Raw genomic sequence first — 20,087 nt, 5'->3', positions numbered from 1 at the left:
GAAGTTGGAGAACCATACACCAGGACCTAAGGTATTAATTAGAATTGTTATTTTTCTGAACAGCAAAAGGCCACCCCCCTTTTACTCTTGCAGATCTAAAATACATGCTCAAGAATAGCAGCTTTAAAAGAATTCAGCTCTTTACAAAGGTACTTAGCAATAATAAATATATTGTTAGTCTGTGGACAAAAAAGAAATTGTATTCCTTACTACAATTCCAGTTAAAAGCAGTTGTTATGGCAACTATTGCAGTATCTTTATCGGTATTTCTACTCTTTTGCTCAACTGCATGTGACTGATAGAATGGGAGACCGAGATGCTCCCTGTTGCCAAGTAGAAGATGAGGATTCTGGTAATGTGTTTTAAGTTAACCTCCCCCTTCCCTAGGGGTTAGGGAAGCAAGGGCTGCCCATAAATGCAGACAGATTGCACATAGATAGACAGAGGATCAGAACACTATTTCCAAATCTCTCAGTACCCAGAAGGCCTGGCTGAAAGTACAGCCAGATGGTTTCACATGTCAGTCTTGGTAGCCAAATCTCTATGTGCTGCTCCCAGGGAAGTGTGATGTGTGTCATTGATTGAGTGTCTAGAGGTCCTATCCAAATATCTGAGAAGAGTCAGACAGAAACTGTCGCCTGTGTGCTTAATGAGTAATTTAAGAATACTCTGCAGCAATGTTTGTATTACCTCTATGGATAGTCCCTCAAGTGTGATACCTTCTAGTTGTGAAATTAGGTTTGCATGTGGATGTTTGTCTGCAGTTTACCTGCAAACTTGTGTGTGCTTGTTTGGCTTCAAGGTTTGACTTGGACTAATTTTTTTCCTCAATTTTTGCTTTCAATTGGTTTCCTTTTATAGTTTTCAACTTTGTTTTACACTGTTTTTGTGGTGGTTATTACTGTAACAGCAGAGCACCTGGAGAGGTCAGAAAAGTGTTGTATAAACTATTGTTGTTTTGCAGGCAACTGTTGGCACATATCATGCCAGAGGGATTTCTGCTCAGTTTTTAAAAGTCAAGGGTAATACAGGTGCTATTTCCGAGATAAACACTGGACACCTGTAAGGTGCAATGTGGAAAACCAGCTAGGGTCAGCATCTGCATTGTGATGGATTTCTAGCTTCAGCACCAGGAGTTCAGCACTTGATGACTGGAGGAAAGACAGAAAATGCAGAGGTTCAACAGCTATATGAGTATCGGCATATGCCTGTCTCGCCATACGTGGCTTTGTGCTGTCTTTTATGTCAGGAAATAAACTAACTGTAGGCAAGTGTAAGCTGTCTGATCAGCCTTTTCTTCCTCTTCTTTTCCATATTGTTTTTCTGCACCTTCATTCTAACTGGATAACTGCCTCTCTGCTAGGGTAAATATTAAGTCATCAATATCTACAGTTGTGCTTTGCTTCTTCAGCTATGAGCTCCAAGGCACATTTGTGATAGCAGAAGAAAGTATTCTTGTTTGCTCTCTGTCTTCCAAGTCTTACATTCTGTCTTTACGTAGATGAGAAGTTCTAGACCACTTCAGAGACACATCCATCATGTTAGTACCGCTTTTATAAAGACGATAAAACATTGACTATGTTTTAAGACACCTTTTGCCATATGCTGTGTACTCTTCAAACTTTTCTGTTGGGTCAAAGAACTAGAGAGCGCACTCTGATAATATACACTACTTTGGGAGCTAAATGCAAAGTTTTTCACAAATTAGCACTCATGAAATCCATTTTCTTGAATGTTTTAGAAGGTAAAAAGCTCTGAACTGCAAGCAAGCCTCCTTGTTCATCCCATGGCAACAACGTGTCTTTAATGAAAAGGAGAAAAGCTATGGCCAGACATACAGAATCCATAAGTAATGTACTGAAGAAGCTAGAGAACTTAAAACACTCACTTGTACATGATGGCTTCTTGGGCATAGTGGGGAAAAAAGCAAAGTGCATTCTGAGCTGTAAAGTTTGGCTTTATGAGTAAGCTATAATTTTGAACAGACTTTAATTCTCTTTTCCTTCTTGAATAAAAATAACTGTTAAGCACAAACTGATGTTCTTTAGCACAAGAGGCAGGACACAATTAATTAACTACGGCTAGCATGCTCCTACTTTGATCTGGAAAGACCAATTGATAAAGAAAATTGGAGAGCAAAATGTGCAGCATTATGTAATCACACAAGGAAGAAACTGTAGTTGCACCCAGGGATTCCTAGGAGCTGCACCATGGAGCAACCTGGGTCTGCGTGCCCATACCCTGTCCTACTCCCTCTTCGTGCAGTCCCAGCCATGCCTGGCTACAGAGGGAATTGCTGGCAGGTTACACACCTGCAGCTTCCTTCCAGCAGTCTCACTATCAAAAAGGGAAATTAGCAGCCATGATTTTAAGAGACTATTGAACTCTGACACAGCTGATCATTTTTAAAATCTTCAGTGATACATATGTATCAGAGTGCGCTCTGTGGGGAAGTGTGAGGTGTGACTTGTCAGCAAACCTGCTGGAAAATTCAATTTTCCTGCACCTCAGACTCACATAGTAATCTTTAATAGTCTGTTGATTCTACAGTGCCCTTAACAGTGCCAGACATTGTATTGAGATAAAAGAAAGGTATGGATCAATAGGCCATAATTCAGTTAATAATGAAGAGTCAGGTTTTAACAACCATGTTCCCCCTGGAAAGCACGTGACTCTTCAAGTGGTCCCACAGAAATTGACATGCAAGAAAAGATGATAGCTGTCTAGCTAATTTGATTATCTCATAATATTCATCTTTCATGAAAGGGCATGAGAATGTTTTTCATAAAGTAGATGATAGCTTCTGCAGACAATCTAAAGTCTAGGTGAATAGACAGGCTTCTGAAACTACATCAGTAAACCTTGACTTGTGTGAGCTTATATGATACACCGTGATCTTTTTCAGATCTTTTCAGATGATTAAAGCTCCATGTGATTTAATCTCTCCCAGGAAACTTCAGTCAAGGATTTAATACCTGAAAAGCATCACTTTTAAGAAGCAGAATTATTTAAATTTGCCATCCTTGACAGCAGTTATTGATTGTGAGACCAAGCAGACAGTCATGCTATGGAACAATACAGCGGTTTAAATATGAACTGTTTTAAGTCTGAAGTGTCGTCTTGAATATTTCTGCCACTGTGCTATCAAATTTGAGAGTAGAGAGGCTTTTTCTTTAACTTCGTTGACTACTAAATGTACAGAAATCGTAACAGTAAGATGACCCCATTTGCCTAGGCACAATATACATAGATTGGATAACTGGGGGTGGCATGCATTACATTCAGCTGCAGGCAGAAGGGTTAGATATCTAATATACAGCCATCCAATGTGGCTTCAAAGTAATTAAGTTTAAGTTTGGACTCTACTTTTTTAGAATAGGAAAGTAAGACTGATTAGAAAAGTGATACCTGCCAGAAATTTAAAGTTACTGCTGATACTGGGTTCGTGGTTTGGGTTTTTTCCTTGTGTGGTGTGTACCCAGGTAAAATGTGCTCAGTAGCAAAGCATGTGAAGAACAGTAAAAATCCAGGTGACTCACTTCTCTAGCATGATGATGATTTTTCTTCATCTTTTAATAAAACAAGCTCTCTCCAAATGGCTGCCAAATCTGATTAGGTATGGTCAGCATAAACACTTAGAGCACAAGATCTGTCTTGTAAAGTTGCTGTCCATAGGGTAACTTTTAATTCTTGTCTTTGCAGTGCTTGTGTTGTACTTTTTCAGCTGTTCAGAAAGGTATTCTCGGCATCCAATTTGGCTGGTAAGATCATTTTTTGTATAGGTTTACAGTGCGCGTGTGAGTCCTGAACACTGCTTACACACATGTATAAACAGAGGTTATTTGTGGAATTCAGCATGAGTCTTGCTTGAGGTGTACTTTGGGGATCCAGGCCAATTCCTCATAATATGGAATTGATGCTGTTCCTCAAAGTCAGAGTATGCACGCTAACTTATACTAGGTGAGGATTCATGCCTATTACTAGGAGGTATCGGCGTGGCAGATTGCACAGCATTTCAGTATTCTCATGCTAATGTTTGGCTCTGGATTTGAGTAAGAACTGCTCAGTCACCTTCAGACTGTGGGAAGTGGCAAGAGTTTTCAATTTGTGATTTGTCACTGATTTTTCAAGCTGATCTGTAGACATATTTGGGACAGAAGTTTGGGACATATTTTTAGTATGTCCTCTTTAATTGTGAGCATTTCCAGAGCATTTGGAACTCAAGTTCCAAGGTAAAAGACTTACTCTTCGCTATATAGCTGAACAATGTCTAGGAGAATATAGAAAATTATAAAATAATGGTAAATAACAAAAAATATGATACACAGAAAACCCTTATTAACAGAGGCTGAAGATAAGAATGTAGCCTTTGGTGGTTTGCTTTGAATTGAAATGTCATCTGCAGCAAAACATTCACAACTGGTATGAGAATCACTGTCACATATGGGCACTTTAAATACAGGTATTTCATTTGCTATCTGTTTCTTTCAGAAAATGAACAGATCTTCCTGAGGTTAACTGTTAGTATGCCTAACAGTATGCCTAGCTAGAGCAAGCAAAGATGGGGAAGTAAGACACTGAGATACAAGTGATTTTAACAATGAGAGAAGTTAAGGGAACTATATTAGCCAAAATGACAAGCTGAGGCTTACGGTATTCTTTGTGTGTGCTGACAAGAGCTTTCTCTTCATTCTCTGGCCTGGCTGAGACATGGCAAACCTCTGCAGCCAGTGTGCTCTATGCTGTGCTTGAGGTTTGGGAACCAGATTTACTCTACTGCGGATTTACCAAGTTGCTGCCTTTGGCCAAGGAGATGCATTTTTATGTCCCCAAAAGCTGAGGCGTGAATAGCCCCCTGGATTTAGCTGGACAATCTGACTTCCCTTTTGTGGATAAATGAGTGAGCAAGAGATTGCTGGATAGCTGTGGACTTGGGTATGGGACACCCAGGTTTAGCTGCCAGAAGAGGCAGGATTTCGTAGAGCTTTCTAGTAGTAAGAAAGCATCAGTATTTTAAAAATTGTATGTGCTCTTGCTTATAAAAAATCTGTACCACCCACACAGAGGACCTCTGACCAAGGATGTCTGCAGAGTTTAAAGGATGGACTTAATACTTTCTTTTAGATCTGAGCAGTCATCACCTTCTAAACTGTGGTTCAGAGTTTCCTTAGAATCATTCTTCCTTTTAAAAGCTGAATGAAAATTGCATTTACCTCTGGCCTTTTGCAAGTAATATATATTTGTTTTCATATCGTAAGATGGAAATATATATATTCTTTTAATCAGAAAATTCTGTCCTATCATATATGCACTTCAAATGAGGCTACTTCACTGGAAATAATATATTACGATGAAAAGTATATCTGTGTGGTGTTACAAGAAGTTTTCAGATGCCTTATCACACAGATCCCCTTCTGAGACTATGCATAAGAAGACTGAATTCAGGTAAAATAGTCACTTCCACCTGACAATGCAAAGCTAATTTTAGTTAATAAACAAAAATACATTGCTTTGCTCGTTCAGAATATAGCTGTGAATGACATTCCTGAGCATCATGTTCTTCACTTTTAAGTATTATCATGATAAAAGGGGGGCGGGGGGATGGGGATTTAAGAAACACTACAGCAAATCAGTAGCGAATACACTGTTATTCGAAAGCCTTTAACGATCGCCTCCTGAGTTTCTGTATTAGCACAACTATTTTGTATTCCAGTTTTGAGAAGTTATTCTGACTGAACCCTGTGGAAAACCTTTAATGGTTATTTGAACAAAAATTTAAATATGATGCAGTTATGTTCTGCTTTTTTGTCTGTGTTAAAAACAGAAGTAGTGTTGAAGGTATTTTGGATAGCACAGTGATAAATTTTTGGAGTATAAACAAAATTGTGGTGGATTCTATTGATGTGTGACCTTGAAATGTCAATGTTTCCCTTTATGTCTCCAGCTGAGCATTCACTGCTACCCAGTATAGAAAGACATGTGACAGCTACTTGCTTAATTATCATTTTGCAACTGCCTCTTGATCAACATATATAAAAAAGGCTCAGTGAAGGGTGTTGACTGATTAACTTCTTCTTAGCAATGACACAGCAGGTAATACAACTCAGGCCTGATGTTGGTGGATTAAATGCCTTAGATGATTAAATTTTAGTCTTTCAAAAAGGAGGAAACCAAAAATAGTTGCTTCTTCCATAGCAAAAGAGGACAATACTAAGCCCTATTCTGCACAGTCACTCCCAACAGATGTTAGCAAGCCTGGAAAGACCAGGCAGGTGGGGGCACTCTTGAATTCTCTGGTTGGAGTTCTAGCTAGGAATGAACAGGTCTGGTCTGTAGTCCGTGCTCCTGAATACCTCTAGCTTTGGAAAAACAAATATGTAGAACCTGGATCTCTTCCGAAGACTGCACAGCCCAGCTCCAGAAGTATACCTAGGGATCTCTGGTACAAGCCAAACCCCAATATCTTCTGCCCAAGGATGTGAAAGTGTTCTTTTCTGCATGTTGTGTTCATGTCATCAGCATGGCTCCTTTTCTCCTTGTTGCTGGTGCCTTGTCCCACATGCAGATGTTGTGAGAAGACACATAGTGGAATTCTTACAGCCTTGAGAAACCACTGTAGATGATATCCTGGTATGAACAATTTGGCTGAATGATAGCTGAGGAGATAGAGGAAAATAAGTATATGTTATCCATAAATATTTGAAGAAGTACAGTAGGAGGAGGGCTTAGGGTTGCCTGAAATTGTTTTTCATTTAATTGTCAGGATATCCTTATCAGCTAGTAGGTACACTGTTGTTACTTGTCAAGAAAACCTTATCAAAATATATTGGGAGCAGTTCTATAGCAGGAGGAAGAAGGAGCTGACTGGATCTTTCTGGTCACCTTCATCTCTGGCCATACTCAGGTGAGGAGGTATATGACTTCTGGAACAGTGTTCTTTTTTTGCCCTTAAGTGCTAGCTTTCACTCTTTAAAACAATTTAAAAAACAAAACCAACTATTGCAAACGCAGATTTGGGAATGTTTTTGAGGCAACTGATGATTGACTAATATTCTATAATGTTCCAGAAAGAGAAGATGAGCTTTATTTTTCAGTCAGTATGGTGATTATTTGTCTTTTACAGTGTGAAGCGCTGCTGCTATATCTATGTAATTCCTATGTATCTGAAAAGGAAAGTGGCAATGAGGCAGCTCATGACTAGAAGTGAGCACATGTCTAGCAAAAGATGGCTGTGTCCTTCAGTTATGCTTGTTCTGCTCTGTTTTTCTCTCTCTTCCAAGAGAAGAGGCATCTAAAAGAAAACCTGTTCTGAGATGTTAGGGTCTCAGGAAGTGTACAATAATCGTTATGTACTTCGTAATTTCTACTATACCATTTTAGTAGGTGTAGCCACAGATTTAAACCCATTTCCCTTTTTCAATAAGTTATCACATAAAAATGTTTACTCCATGATACAAAACAAAGGTAAAAGACTATTATAATGCATGTATTTTACATATAGCTGAATTGCTGTAGTATAAAGTAATGGTTCAAGTCTGGATTTATGGTTCCCTCCCCGCCCCCAATGTTTATTTTGGTAATTCCACTGTAGTTCCTAGAATTGCTCTAGGATCGAATTTAAACCCAGACTTACCACTGAGGGATTCTGCTTTAGAGAAGCTGAAGAAAACTGTTCCTCAGTGCAGGCCCCATGGGAATGAAGGGGAGCAGCAGCCTTAGACCTGGTGTGTAGGGGGGAGGTATGGCTGGACAGCACCAAACATGGCTCGCTGAGACTACGTGGCTCATGGCTCGCTGAGACTACATGGCTCATGGCTCGCTGAGACAAGGGGCTTTTTAGTATTTTTTTTTCCCCCACTTGACAGTGAACATGAGCACACTGCTGCAATGTAATCAGGAATAACTACAGTCTTCTTTGGGCAAATGTTAGACGTACAGTATTCATTTTGGTATGAAATGAAACAGTTCAGGGCTCAGGTCCTTCCTTTCACTTTTGTCAAGTCTTTGCCAGGTATCTCCCTCTAGTGCTCATGAACACCCCCCCACCCCCCAAAAGTGGCTGCTCAGAGTGCAGTAGGCCTGTAAGAATCGGAGGAGACTGATTTGATCCATACTACTCGTTTTTCCCTTATGGCTGCAACTACATGCACTGACTCTTGGTATCTTTGCTGAAAAGAAGCTTAGTTTATCTCACTACTCTGTACGAGTTCTGTGCTTTTTCTCTGAGCGTGCAGTTTCCCCCTCAGTCACCTGGAATGCCTGTGAAAAATAAGTCCAGCTGGTCAGTGGTGGAACTTGGGAATGCTCAAAATGGCTCTGCATGGCCGTGTACTGAGCCCTCTCCCATCGGGACACTGCCCATGCTCCAGGGTGCAGGAGGATTGGCTCACTTATGTAGCAACCTCCTGTTTTCTCTACAGGGTGAAATTAAAGCTGCTTTATCTTGTCCAGCTGTGGTACCCTGACACTCAGGTTATTGATGTTCTTTCAGGATTCTAATTTTAATGGGAGTTTTCACTCAAACAGGCCTGAGGGACCTCTGAAGTCGGTCAAAGTGCAGGTGTTAAGCCCATCTTTATTGGCTGTTACTGTTTTCCTGTTGTTGGCTCAGCATTTTCTTCTCTGAGAAGCAGATGTATGGTAACTATATATAGCAGAAGGTTGAACACATATAATTAATGTGCCACATGACTTACTAAACAGTCATGAGGAACAATACTGCTAGCTGGTCCTGAATGTGAAGCCAGTCTGTAAGACAGTTTGGCACATAACCGGCTCCAAAAGAGGTTATGACTGTTACTTAAGGTAACAAACAACAGAATAAAAAGAACAAATAGAGTAATAAAAGAGAGGGAATTTACATACAACTAAAAGCAGCTGGAACTAGAGGCCAGTAATCCTAGTGTTCTGGTTTATCTCATCAGACTGTTTCTTCCTCTCCTCATCCTAGTCTTAGCTGAGATGAAGTGATACGGCATTGCATTCACACCTCCTTAAAGGCAGGGAGAAAGGCAGAGTGAATTCATACTTTTTGCTGCTGCTGTTGGATGGAGCCATTTTTATCCAAGTCTGTGATAGCCAGGGAACAGTGTGTTTAAAAAAAAAAAAAAGAAAAAAGAAGTTGTAAGAACTACAAACAATTGGAAGTGCAGTCATTGAAATGGATCCCAACCCACTGAGAAATGTCAGGGGTGGGTTCTTTTTGTATTTTTCTTCCAGTAGCTGCTGCTTTTCTCTTGTAGCTTTTTTTTTTTTCCTTCTTCTTCTTGTAAATTCTCTTCCCTGCCTCACTTGAGCCCTGGTGTTCTCTCTGTGGTTTTATTTAGTAGAATGGTGAGGAAAAGTATGTGGGTGCATATTATACACCTCCATACCCCCCACCCCCATATTTGCACACTAGTAGCTACAGTGATCTAGACAGGTCTCCCTAGAGGGAGAAAGGAGAAAAATCCTCCCTCAGTGTAGTGACTAGTGTGCAGGTAGGACTCTTTACCACAAGTCTGGAGAACACCGATTCTCGGCAGCTGCTTGCCAAGATCAGGCTTGGGTTAATGAAAACAATGAAACCACCACTTCACTTCCAAACTGATTTCCATGGAGACAGCTAGACAGTAATAGTGTTTGGGCTTTTTTATTCAATAAAGGTTTGAGTTATAAATATTCTCCATTTGTTTTGTATTTACAGTTGTAAAATATTTTAGGATAGCTTACCCATCACCTGTCATTCAATGTCTCTATAAATGCCATGAAAACATCATTGTGAAATAAGAACGTCTTATTTTCAGCCCACAAACCCAATTTCCACACACTCACAAAATAAAATCAAAGGGACAAAAAAGAAGAGAGAAGGAACCGGGGGGGTGGGGGACAAGAGGAATACAGTACAGCAGGCAACAATGCAATGTTTGCTACACAGTAGCAAAAGAAATGGGTAAAAAATTTAGTCTGCTATGATGACAAGCTTTTCAGGACATTTGTTATAGACCAGCGTTGTCCAGTGCATTTCTGAAGGACGAGTTGAAATCCAAATTCATTTTCATTGTTTTCCTGCAATTCCAGGCAACGCTTGGATTTTCGGTTCTGGATTGGACCTCCCTTTAAAGATGGGAAAAAAAAAAAGAAGTGTTTGGATTAAACATTGTGAACTTACTTGCATTGCTATTGTGTGATAAAATAGATTGAAGAACATTCCAATGTCCATCTACTAAAGTCCACTGCTACTGTGAAAAATGTTTCAGTTACAGACAAGATAAGCACTAGGTTGGATTTGGAGTGAAGGTTCCCTTTGTCACAGGCTGGTTTAATCTCTGATGCAGTTTAGAATAGCCTCAATTGCCTGGTTACCATTTCAGCAAATGGGGTTTCTAGAATCGAGCTGTGTTTCTGGCCATGCTTTTTAACCATGAGCCAAAAGCTTTCCTGTTTGCTTCAGTTACCTAGCTGAGTGGCTCTGCTGCACCTCTGGAACATCAAAAAAGGCAAAGGAAGACCAGTGCCTTGGCCAGGAGTGTCTTGTATGTAGGAGAAAATGCAAAAAATTGTTTATTCTTTGAATTCTGAAATGAACTGCCTTTTATAATCTTTTGTTGCTAATCCTCAGTATTGAGACTGTTCAAGTCTCAGCTTAATACTGCCATATTAAAGCCCTGTCTTCACTGTTGAGTTGCAGCAAACCTTAAATCACTGGAGCTATCACACAGTTAACTACAGACCTAAATTACAATTAAGTCATCAGGTAGGTGACTTAAATTACATTTTTCCCCCCCTTAATTCTGGTTTCAGTTGGTTCTTTCATCCTCTCTCCTGTCTAACAAATAGAATACATAACTTGTACACATTAGTGTCTGGGAAGTTTCTTCCAAGATATAAAGAGTAGAGTAATTTGCACATAAGTCTGAAAGTCTGCCTTTCTCTAGGGTATCTTGGACTTGTGTAGTAGAGAATTACTGGCTTAATCAATCTGCAAATCAAAAAATGGAGTGTAAGTCGGTACAGATTAGTACAGCTGAAGTACGGAAAGAGGAGCCACATTTAAATTACTGATTTGTACAATGGGGGAAAAAATAGTTGCTATAAAAAAAAAAAAAAGAAACAAAACCAACAACCCAACCCCATACAAAAAACCCCAATTCATCAGTTTTGTTCAAGTCTGTGTTATACCTTGCATTAGAAAGTCATAACTGTGATAGATTTCTATTATAATCAGAAGGATACTGGCATAAATCCCATAGAACTGCTGAGTTTGCTTTTTCAGAGAAGGCTGTTCCTCAGGCAAGGGTAGCTTGTACCATTCAGTACAGATTCTGATTCATTCAGACAGGTGACTGTGGGGTCTCCTCTCCTCCTCTCCTACCAGCAATAGTAAGTACTTTCTCTGAGAACTGACTTCTAAAAACATTTTTGGGACTGACTAATGAAATGCAGAATTAGGTTGGAAAGCTCTAAGTTTTAAATACGGCTTTGGGTAAGAGGGAGAACATTTCTAGAATAATCCACAAAATTCAAAACATGAGGCTCCCATAAATCCTCCTTGGTAGGCCTATGTGCAGTCTAGATACAATTTTCACTGATTGCTTTACTAGACAGACAGGCATACAGTAGGCATTTTTTATATACCTTCATGATGAAATGCTGAGTGAATGTATTTTCCCACTGCTGTATAACTATTACTGACATTGATATTAATAACGGTAGTTAAATTTGGGTGTCTGGTGGGAGCATAAACTCTAAGCCATCTATAAGCAATAAAACTGCTTGACATGCAAGAAATTTGAAGAAACTAGGATGGGAAATTAGTCAAAGCTTTACTATATGCTATTTGTTCCCTTACCCTAACCCCCCCGCCCCCAAGTTACTTTGGCCTTCTAAAGCTCACTGTGGTGAGATCCCCCCCCCCCAGATGAATTCAATGAGCTTTGAATTAGGTCGTTCAGACATAAAACTCTAAGCTAATGGATATTTTCTCATTGCCAAAAGAAACCATTGTGTTTCTTCCCCCCCCCCCCCCCCCCCTTTTAGCAAAACATACGGTTTCTATTCTTAATGAAAACTGTTGATTATTGTTTTTCTCTGCATAGATTGTGTTGTGTGGCACCCAGGGTCAGGTCCTTGTGTTTGAATTGGGAATTATGGTTCACCACAAGTGTTTCTGCCTAAACCCCAAATTGAGATCAACTTCCTTGTGCTTCCAGCTGATGCTGGAGGTGCTTCTGTTGCTATCATTTAAGTCAACTAGTTCTGTATCTTTCATTTATCAGTTAGTCTTTGTCTTCAGTTTTGGTGTCCGAGACATCCTCAGCTCAGATCTTGCACTACGGAAGCAGGAGAAAGAAGCTGTCCCACTTTCTGTCTTGTCACGAAACCAACCAGTTATGGGAGACTCTAGTTCAGCTCCATTACTTGCCTGATTTTTCGGCCTGGGATAGGACTCTGGGTATGGTACTTTTAGACCTCTCCTGTCATTTCTAACTTATTAGCATAAGTGAAGCAACAGAATTAATTCTCTCCCTTTTATGTAAAGCATGACAGCTAAAACACAAGTGTTTCCCTGGTACAACTCTTCTGGCCCAAACTCTGTGAAATGAACTCTGTGGTGTCCATCTTGAGAACAGCTTTTATGCTTATGAAGAGGAATGAGCTAGAATGCTCAGGTCTAGCTGGCTTCAGCAGCTGGGCTGGGGCAAACACCTAGTTTGTTGGCTGCACTTTGTGAATCCTATTCTTTGGTGCCTGTTTTTGCTCCCCAGGGACTGTGCGTGGGGCCTAGTCACCTAACTTGGAGCTCTGCTAGGCAGAGGAAGCCACAGCACTAAGGCTTAAATACTGCCATGCTGAGTTGGAATTTCTGCCTCACTCCCATTTGTCTCAGTGCTCAAGGGTTTCTTTCACTTGAATGGGCCCACATGCCTTCTATTCCCACTGAGGATTCTGGGGTAGAGGAAGGAGGGTGTTCACGGTGGGGATAATGTTTTTCCTCTATTCTAAATCATGTAGAGCACACATAGGTGTTACCGTAAATGTATAAATGCGAAATACTTTAATACAGGCAGCTACATAAACAAACTGTAAACCACTCCTAAGGAAAACCAAAACAAGCAAGCAACCAAAAAACCACACAAAAAGCCCACCTCCCTCCTTCTCTTTTCCTGATGTGCCCTCATGTGAAATTCGGCTTCTATTTAACAGAAACAAGTGACTCCGGAGATAAAAAGCCGAGGAAGCGCTTTTTGATGTGCTGCAAAGCACTCTGCAGTGGCTACTGAAAATCACCCTGCTGAGTACATTGCAGCCGCTGTATGGAACATAAAAGAGACACCAAAGTTAAGTAGTGGCTAATATGTGTGAATTGAGTGTTGTAGAGAGCACGGATGCTTTTATTCCCACAAAAGAGAAACGTAAAGGCTCAAGTCCCGCTAGAAACAGAACAACTCAGCTCCTAAGAGATGTGAGGTCTGTGCAGAACCATGGCTTAATCCCTCAGAGAGGATGCGGTCTACACAGCTTTAGTTCCTTTCAGTAAGCATTTAAATGAAAGAATTGCTCTGAAGTACAGCGAGAAGGGTTTGTATAGTGCTTACTTAAAATTTCCTGTTGTTAGCCTACTTAACTGTGTTCATTTTTTTTCTCCTTCATATGCCTAATGCAAGCCTGTGACAGTGGTATTGGTCTATTATCTCTAGGGTGATGACAGTGCACCCACTATATGTTGCAAGGCCTGAACTAGTGAGCTGTTTAATCATTAAAGCACATGAACTAAATAACTCCACTGAAAGAAGCGAGCAAGCAGGACTGACGCACTGAAAGGTAACGCTACATTTTGCTACTCTGACTGGCTTGGCTTCCAAATTACAGTATTCCTGAATGGTTTCTGCAGTCTGCCATCACCATTAGCATTTGGAACCCTAAAGCCAAATGCAGACAAAGGTGTCCTTTTAGTTAATTCTTTTTTTTTATAACCATTTAGTAAAACTTGTATAAAACTCTGACAGTCATGTTTACCGCTCGCTCAGCAAAATGGTTTATTGTAATACCACGCTTCAGGCTACGTGAAAGGTAAGTTGTCTATCTGGTTCCCTTTCCCCATCCTAGGTAAGACCTCTACTTTCCAATTTAAAGGCAAAAAATTGATAGCCTAGGGCAACGTCTGTACTCCTGATACATAATATAATTCTATAGGCTGAAACAAATTAAAGAGGAATTGTGCCTAGTTGAACAGAATTAGGATTAAGATCATTGATGATGAGAGGCAGCTCAATGGCAGCAGAAGTCTCAAGAGGATAAATAAATATCCACGTCAACTATTTTATAAAAATAGACTGAACATGATAGCACTAAGTTTGACTGAAAATTTGATGGGTTTTGCCATGCAAATTGAAGCAATTCCTGTGAGAAGCACAAGCTCTCAACTCCTGCTGGTAGCCTCAGACCATGTAAAACTGATTGAGCATGCTTTTGATGTAAACACTATCTCAAGTCACATATCCTGTTATGACCAATAGCTATTGAAATGTGACATAACACACATGGTGGAAAGCAATACTTTTGACTTCCTTTAGAATTATTGTGCTTTCTGCATATCTGCCATATGTAAGAGGTCTCCTTTCAAGTCTTTCACTAAAGCAGAATTTATCCAATAATATGGCATCTAAGAATAGCATTTGATGTGCCTGCAAACCACTGCAATACAAGCATGGTCCAACATGCTTGATAGGCAGCCCCATGCGAGTCTGTTGTACGTAAAAACCAACTTGCTTTTAGAAAGAGCAGCATGTTGCAAGTATATACTTACATATTCTAGAGCTGGAGTGCTAATAAGCTGTGCAAAATAATTAGACAGTCTTTGCTGAACTGTTCTATGGTTTTTGTTTTCATTTACTGGGGGGTGGTGGATGCACAGTTCCCAAACCTCCCCCTTCCCGTATTTGCTCTGCAGGGCAGTAAAGTGGGAGGGGTCCTCTCTGGAATATTGGTCCTTGCAGAACCAGGCTTAGTTGAAAGCCATCATAAAGTCTCTCTAGTGTCTAGCAGGCCTCCTATCCAGAGGGCTACGAATGGGACAGAGCATTTCAACAGCTTTCTTTGCAAATACTGGAGATGTTAAATACAATTTTTTTTGTAAAGAAGTATGTACAGTGTACACACACCTTGTAACCTGGAACTCCTGCCCCTCCATACCATTGCTACTGCAGAACTGGGATTATATACCATGTTACGCTCCTCAGATAAACTCCCTTCAAAACAAAGCATGTTCTGACTTAACGACAAAAGATGCATTAAGAAGTTTCTGTAAACATATACCTAGCCAAAAAAGTTCTGAACAGCTCATGGGCTTTCTTGCCAAAAATCTCACTTTATGGTTACTTATCTTTTGTGCTGAATGACAGGCCTTTTAATCCGATGGCATTTTACTGGTCACAGTGTAAAATCTTTTTTATTTCTGGCTGTATTTAATAGAAATTTACCATTATATTTACTCTCTAATTTTCTTCAGTAAGAATTCTCTTCAGCAAGAACCAAGTAACTTTCTGTTACGTGTTCCTCTGAAGTCAGATTGCCAAGGTTGTGTTTTGATATATGAACAAAAAAGCACTCTGCAGGAAAAGAACAGAGCTGCTACTTCACATAGTTCAGGTATTTTAAAGGAAGGATTCGAATGTGGATATGTGGCATCATTAAAGCGGAATAAATAATTCACAATGTCTAATTCACTTGGTCAATTTAGTCATTGTTTGTACTTGGCATATCTGCTAGATGTGATCCATGACATTCCAGTCGTTTAGGTAGGTGTGATGGGTTCTGTGAGCTGCAAGTTGTTGTACTGGGTTTCCAAATTTCTCAGAAAAAGCAATGTAGAAAGGGAAAACGGGAAAGTGAGGTTGTTGCTTTAGACTGAACCAGGGCTTCATAACCTAGTAAAAGCTCTTGGGCATGAAACTTAAGACAGGGTTTGATCACTTGTAAAAATGAGGGATATTAAATGAATGCTGGAGGTTGTCAGCATTACTGAAAATCAGACTGATAGCTCTTTTTAACAAGTTACTATAAAGCACACACTTTTGTTACAGAGTTTAAACCTCCTTTTTGCTCATCACATTAAATCTCATGTTATTCTATCTAAAAGAGAAAAAAAGTGCTCTTACCAGCTTGCCTAACCATGGCTATTTCAGAAAAAGGTCTTACAAGGTTAATAAGCGTATCCAATCTTGTATCACATATGCTATATAGATCATTGCATTCACTAGTCTAGAATTTTATATTTGTACCTCAGTCAGTGACCTCAAATATTTACATGTTCACTCTACCTTTGAGGCAGAAACTCTAATCTTCACTATTGCTTTGATACATTTGAATCAAAGAATTATGCTGAGGTATATATAACACAGATAATCTCCACTCCAAACAGAATGCATGATCGTCTCATTCATTTCCCCAGAATACTGGGGTAAATTTTCAGTGACTGCTAGTACACCAAATTTAGTCCTAAAAAATGACTTTATTTTTACAAGTCATTTTGTCTTCTATGTGGTCACTTCTGTATGGATGTTGCTGCAGTGAGAAAGTGTTCATAGGAAAAAGCGAGTAATTTATCCCATACAGTAATTCATGCATTTTCAATATTGCCCATTGCTTGGAAATATTGGATGATGTTATTTAGTTTAGAATTTCTGCTTTATAGTTGTATAAAGGATATGGGTATATGTAATGGTGTATATATAGGTAATTGATCCTATTCAATTCCTTCTCAATTCTAAAGCAGTATGACAGATTTGCCAACTCTGGCGAACAGGTGCTCTGTAAGTAAAGCAGAATCTGTAACATACTCTTTGTTGTTCAAATCTTTCAAAAATTAATTTTAACTATTGAAACTGAAATATTCCTCAGTGAAGTATATTGTAATTAGCTGTTGCTCTTCTTCAAAGGCACTTGGTTCCTAATATATTTGATATGACTACTGTGAAAATAAGGTGCATTTAACTGCTATTATGTGTATGAAATATTATATACAGCAGTGTTACATATTAAAAAGGTGTTGTCTGTCAGCTATTTAGATCACTATTTAGTTAGATAGGCAAATGAGAATCTTTACCAGACACTTTTTAAATGTGAATTTACTTTTCTAATACTAACCAAAACTAATTGCTGTGTACAACATAAACTTAGGTGGAGTTATAATAGGGATCAGCCAAACCATTTCTTAAGGAAAAAAATGAAGTAATTTTTTTTCCTCCTCGCTTCTCCTCCTGCAGTCAGGTTCTGTTGTCAGACCATCTGAGCACTGGTCTTGCATCCACTCGCTGGTACCCAATGAGTAAATACTATGAAACATTCCTCTGACAATGGAATTAGATGCATCATTCAACAGTTACAACAATTTAATGTCTACTACCTACTACATTCATACTACGTCCTAGACTACATACAATGTCTACTACTACTACATTCCACTACCGAGATTTCTGAGTGTTCAGATTTTACACAATCATAAATGCTAAATTTTTATATTGCTGCAACAATTTTTTAATACTGCAGCTGTGACAAATCAAATGATGCAGCCTTATCTGCATGTCCAAACTAGTGGACTGTGCAATCATTTTCTGTTTTGTTTAATCTAGATTGGCTACATGAATGTAGAGCAGTCTAGGTTCTGAGCACAGCCCTCTAAAGGTGTAATAGTGAAATCTTCAGGATGTGGAAATACACACTATTGTCAATTAAAGTATTTAAATGAAAGCTATTAAACCTGGCAAAAGGAAATGCAGTTTCATACAGAGAATGTAATTGGAATAGGAAACAAATTACTGAGAAACAGCATAAAAATCAGAAATGGAAGGTATGCGTTTATACCTATCAGTAATATTTTCCACATATATATAAAATTTTATCACAGATTTGTAACAGATTACAAAGGCCCATTGTTAACAGCAAGATTAAGAAAATGATGCCTTGCAAAGAAAGAAATGCAAGCCTTCACTGAAATACAAAGAAGCTCTTCAGGATATGATAGCTGAAAAAGCATTTTACTACAGAAAATGGTGATAAAACTAAGAAAATTGAAGCAGGCTTTGGAGTAGAATACATTAGCCAGACCAGAAAGATCATCAGGGCTTTTTCCGAAAGTAAACACAAATCATTACTGTATCAGCAGTGGCTAGGACATCTTTTTGACCTATTATTAGAAAAAATCTGCAGAAACAGATATTCTAGGTATACAATATGATTTTTTAAATTAATTATTGAACACTGTTTCGGGGGGGGCAGGGGGGAGTGGGAGGTCATTTAAAAAGGGAATCTTTTATCCATACGTAGTCCTGATACTTATGACTAAATGCAGAATTTACAGGTGAACATATTGTTTGGTTCTGTTCTGGCAACACATCCAGACGATGTTGATCTTCTGATGGCTAGGATTACCTAATAAGTCCTTTGTAGAAAAGGAATAACTAGCTTTATGCTACGCAGTTAATAATGATTTGCATGGCTTTTCTGACTACAGCTGCTGTCCTGAGTAACAAGTTAACAGGACAATTCATTTAGAAATAAATTGAATGCCTTTTTGAGAACTGACACACATAAAAGAGTAAGCTCCAGAAATGCATGTTGGTGAGAGATTATTCACAGGCTGACATTTTCTGAAATTTTTTTCTCACTATTAAAGGGAATGCTGTTTGTAAGTGTCTCTCCTGCGTCCTCCTTTTGCCATATACTGCCTACTGTCCTACTTGGTAGCATTCAGAAAACTGTAAATGCAGAACCCGCTGTACTGAGTAGTCGCTGGCTACTTAGTGCTCTATCTTCAATACTCTAAAGTTCTGAATTAGAACTTAAGATGTGTTTCTACACTGTATGTTAACAACAACAACAACTGCTACATTTTATACCTCCTTTTACTAGCAGGAGTGTTAGATATAGGTAAATCCCGTGTTTCTAAACATCTTTGGAATCTTGAGTGAGACCTGGCCTATAGAAAAGAATCCAAAGTTAATGCTCTGCACCAATGTTTTCTGCAGGGTAATTTTGCTCTAACTAAAAAATAGAGAATTTTTTCTTACACAATCTTTCTTTTCATGGATTGTGCCATACAGTAGCTGCCTGCGTAGAGAAACAATATTATGATATAACTAGGAAAAAGGTGGGAGTGCTGGATACATTGGCTTTATTTGCATGTTTTACAAATACATTTTGTGAAAAGCTTAGAAAAGTCACCTTTTTCTCTTTCATTCTGAGATTACATATAAATGACTGCTGCAAACAAGTCAGGCTTGATTTATCTGCCTTGATCTAGGCTTGCTTCAAGATGTCTAAAGTAGAAGACAGAGAAAGGCAACAAAGATGCTTTAACGTGTGATGGAATATTCAGATGGTGGGGAATTACAAACTATACTAAAATGAAATAAAAATAGGACTTTGCTTAGGATGTAAATGAAAATTAGTGGGATCTGATTTCAGTGATCAAAAGTGTGAATACCAGCGTGAAACTGGTAAATGAACTTTCTACGGAAAAAAGGTTTGTTAGAGTTAGAAATTTGCAACACCTACTGTGATTTATGTGGGTATAGGAAACCTGTTGAATTCATTGTCGCAGGCATCAATGTTCAGTGATTGACTAGATGTTTTTAGTGGGCTGGGTTAATTTTAAGAGCACTGATAAAACAACTTTTTATAGGCATGCTGGGATGATCATTCAGACAAATGAAATCTCCATGTTCATGAAGAGAGCACATTAGGGGTCAAGAAGGGAATCCTCCTCCTCCTGGTGTTACAGTGAACTGCTGGCTCAGAATAGAGCTCATTTCTGTGAAACAGCAAGCACTGACCATTGCCTGAGGCAGTCTTCTAGATGAGGTAATTAATCTAGCTAATTGATTTTCTGATCTGTGATGTGGCAAATTGTGTATTCCTAAGTTTTGCCTTTTTGTTTGGTTTTGAAGCAATCATCGCTTCTGTGTATGTTGCTTTCTAAAGCTCATTCTGCATTGCTTGTCTGTGCAAAACTCTTGTTAACATGTCTTCTCTCCCCACTTTTGAGTGTACACAAGATGCAATAATAGTTTGCTAATGAAAATCCATTCACAGCACACACCTGAAGA

At 39.0% G+C, this 20,087-nt stretch overlaps 1 protein-coding gene across 3 annotated transcripts in view; it reads right to left on the bottom strand.

Annotated features, from left to right (window-relative positions):
- Nucleotides 1-9,632: 9,632 nt before the first annotated feature.
- GALNT18 (polypeptide N-acetylgalactosaminyltransferase 18) overlaps nucleotides 9,633-20,087 on the bottom strand; it is a 253,491-nt gene continuing 243,036 nt past the window's right edge. For all 3 annotated transcript variants that reach the window (XM_072864367.1, XM_072864369.1, XM_072864368.1), the window contains one exon: nucleotides 9,633-10,095. In XM_072864367.1, coding sequence (XP_072720468.1) covers nucleotides 9,949-10,095 — 147 coding nt within the window. In that variant the 3' untranslated portion in view covers nucleotides 9,633-9,948. The remainder of the gene's footprint in view (nucleotides 10,096-20,087) is intronic.

Source organism: Ciconia boyciana, chromosome 6 (genome assembly GCF_034638445.1).
Source record: "Ciconia boyciana chromosome 6, ASM3463844v1, whole genome shotgun sequence".
Taxonomy (NCBI): Eukaryota; Metazoa; Chordata; class Aves; order Ciconiiformes; family Ciconiidae; genus Ciconia; species Ciconia boyciana.
Note: the sequence above shows the minus strand (reverse complement) of the source record. Positions and strands in the feature narration are given on the sequence as shown.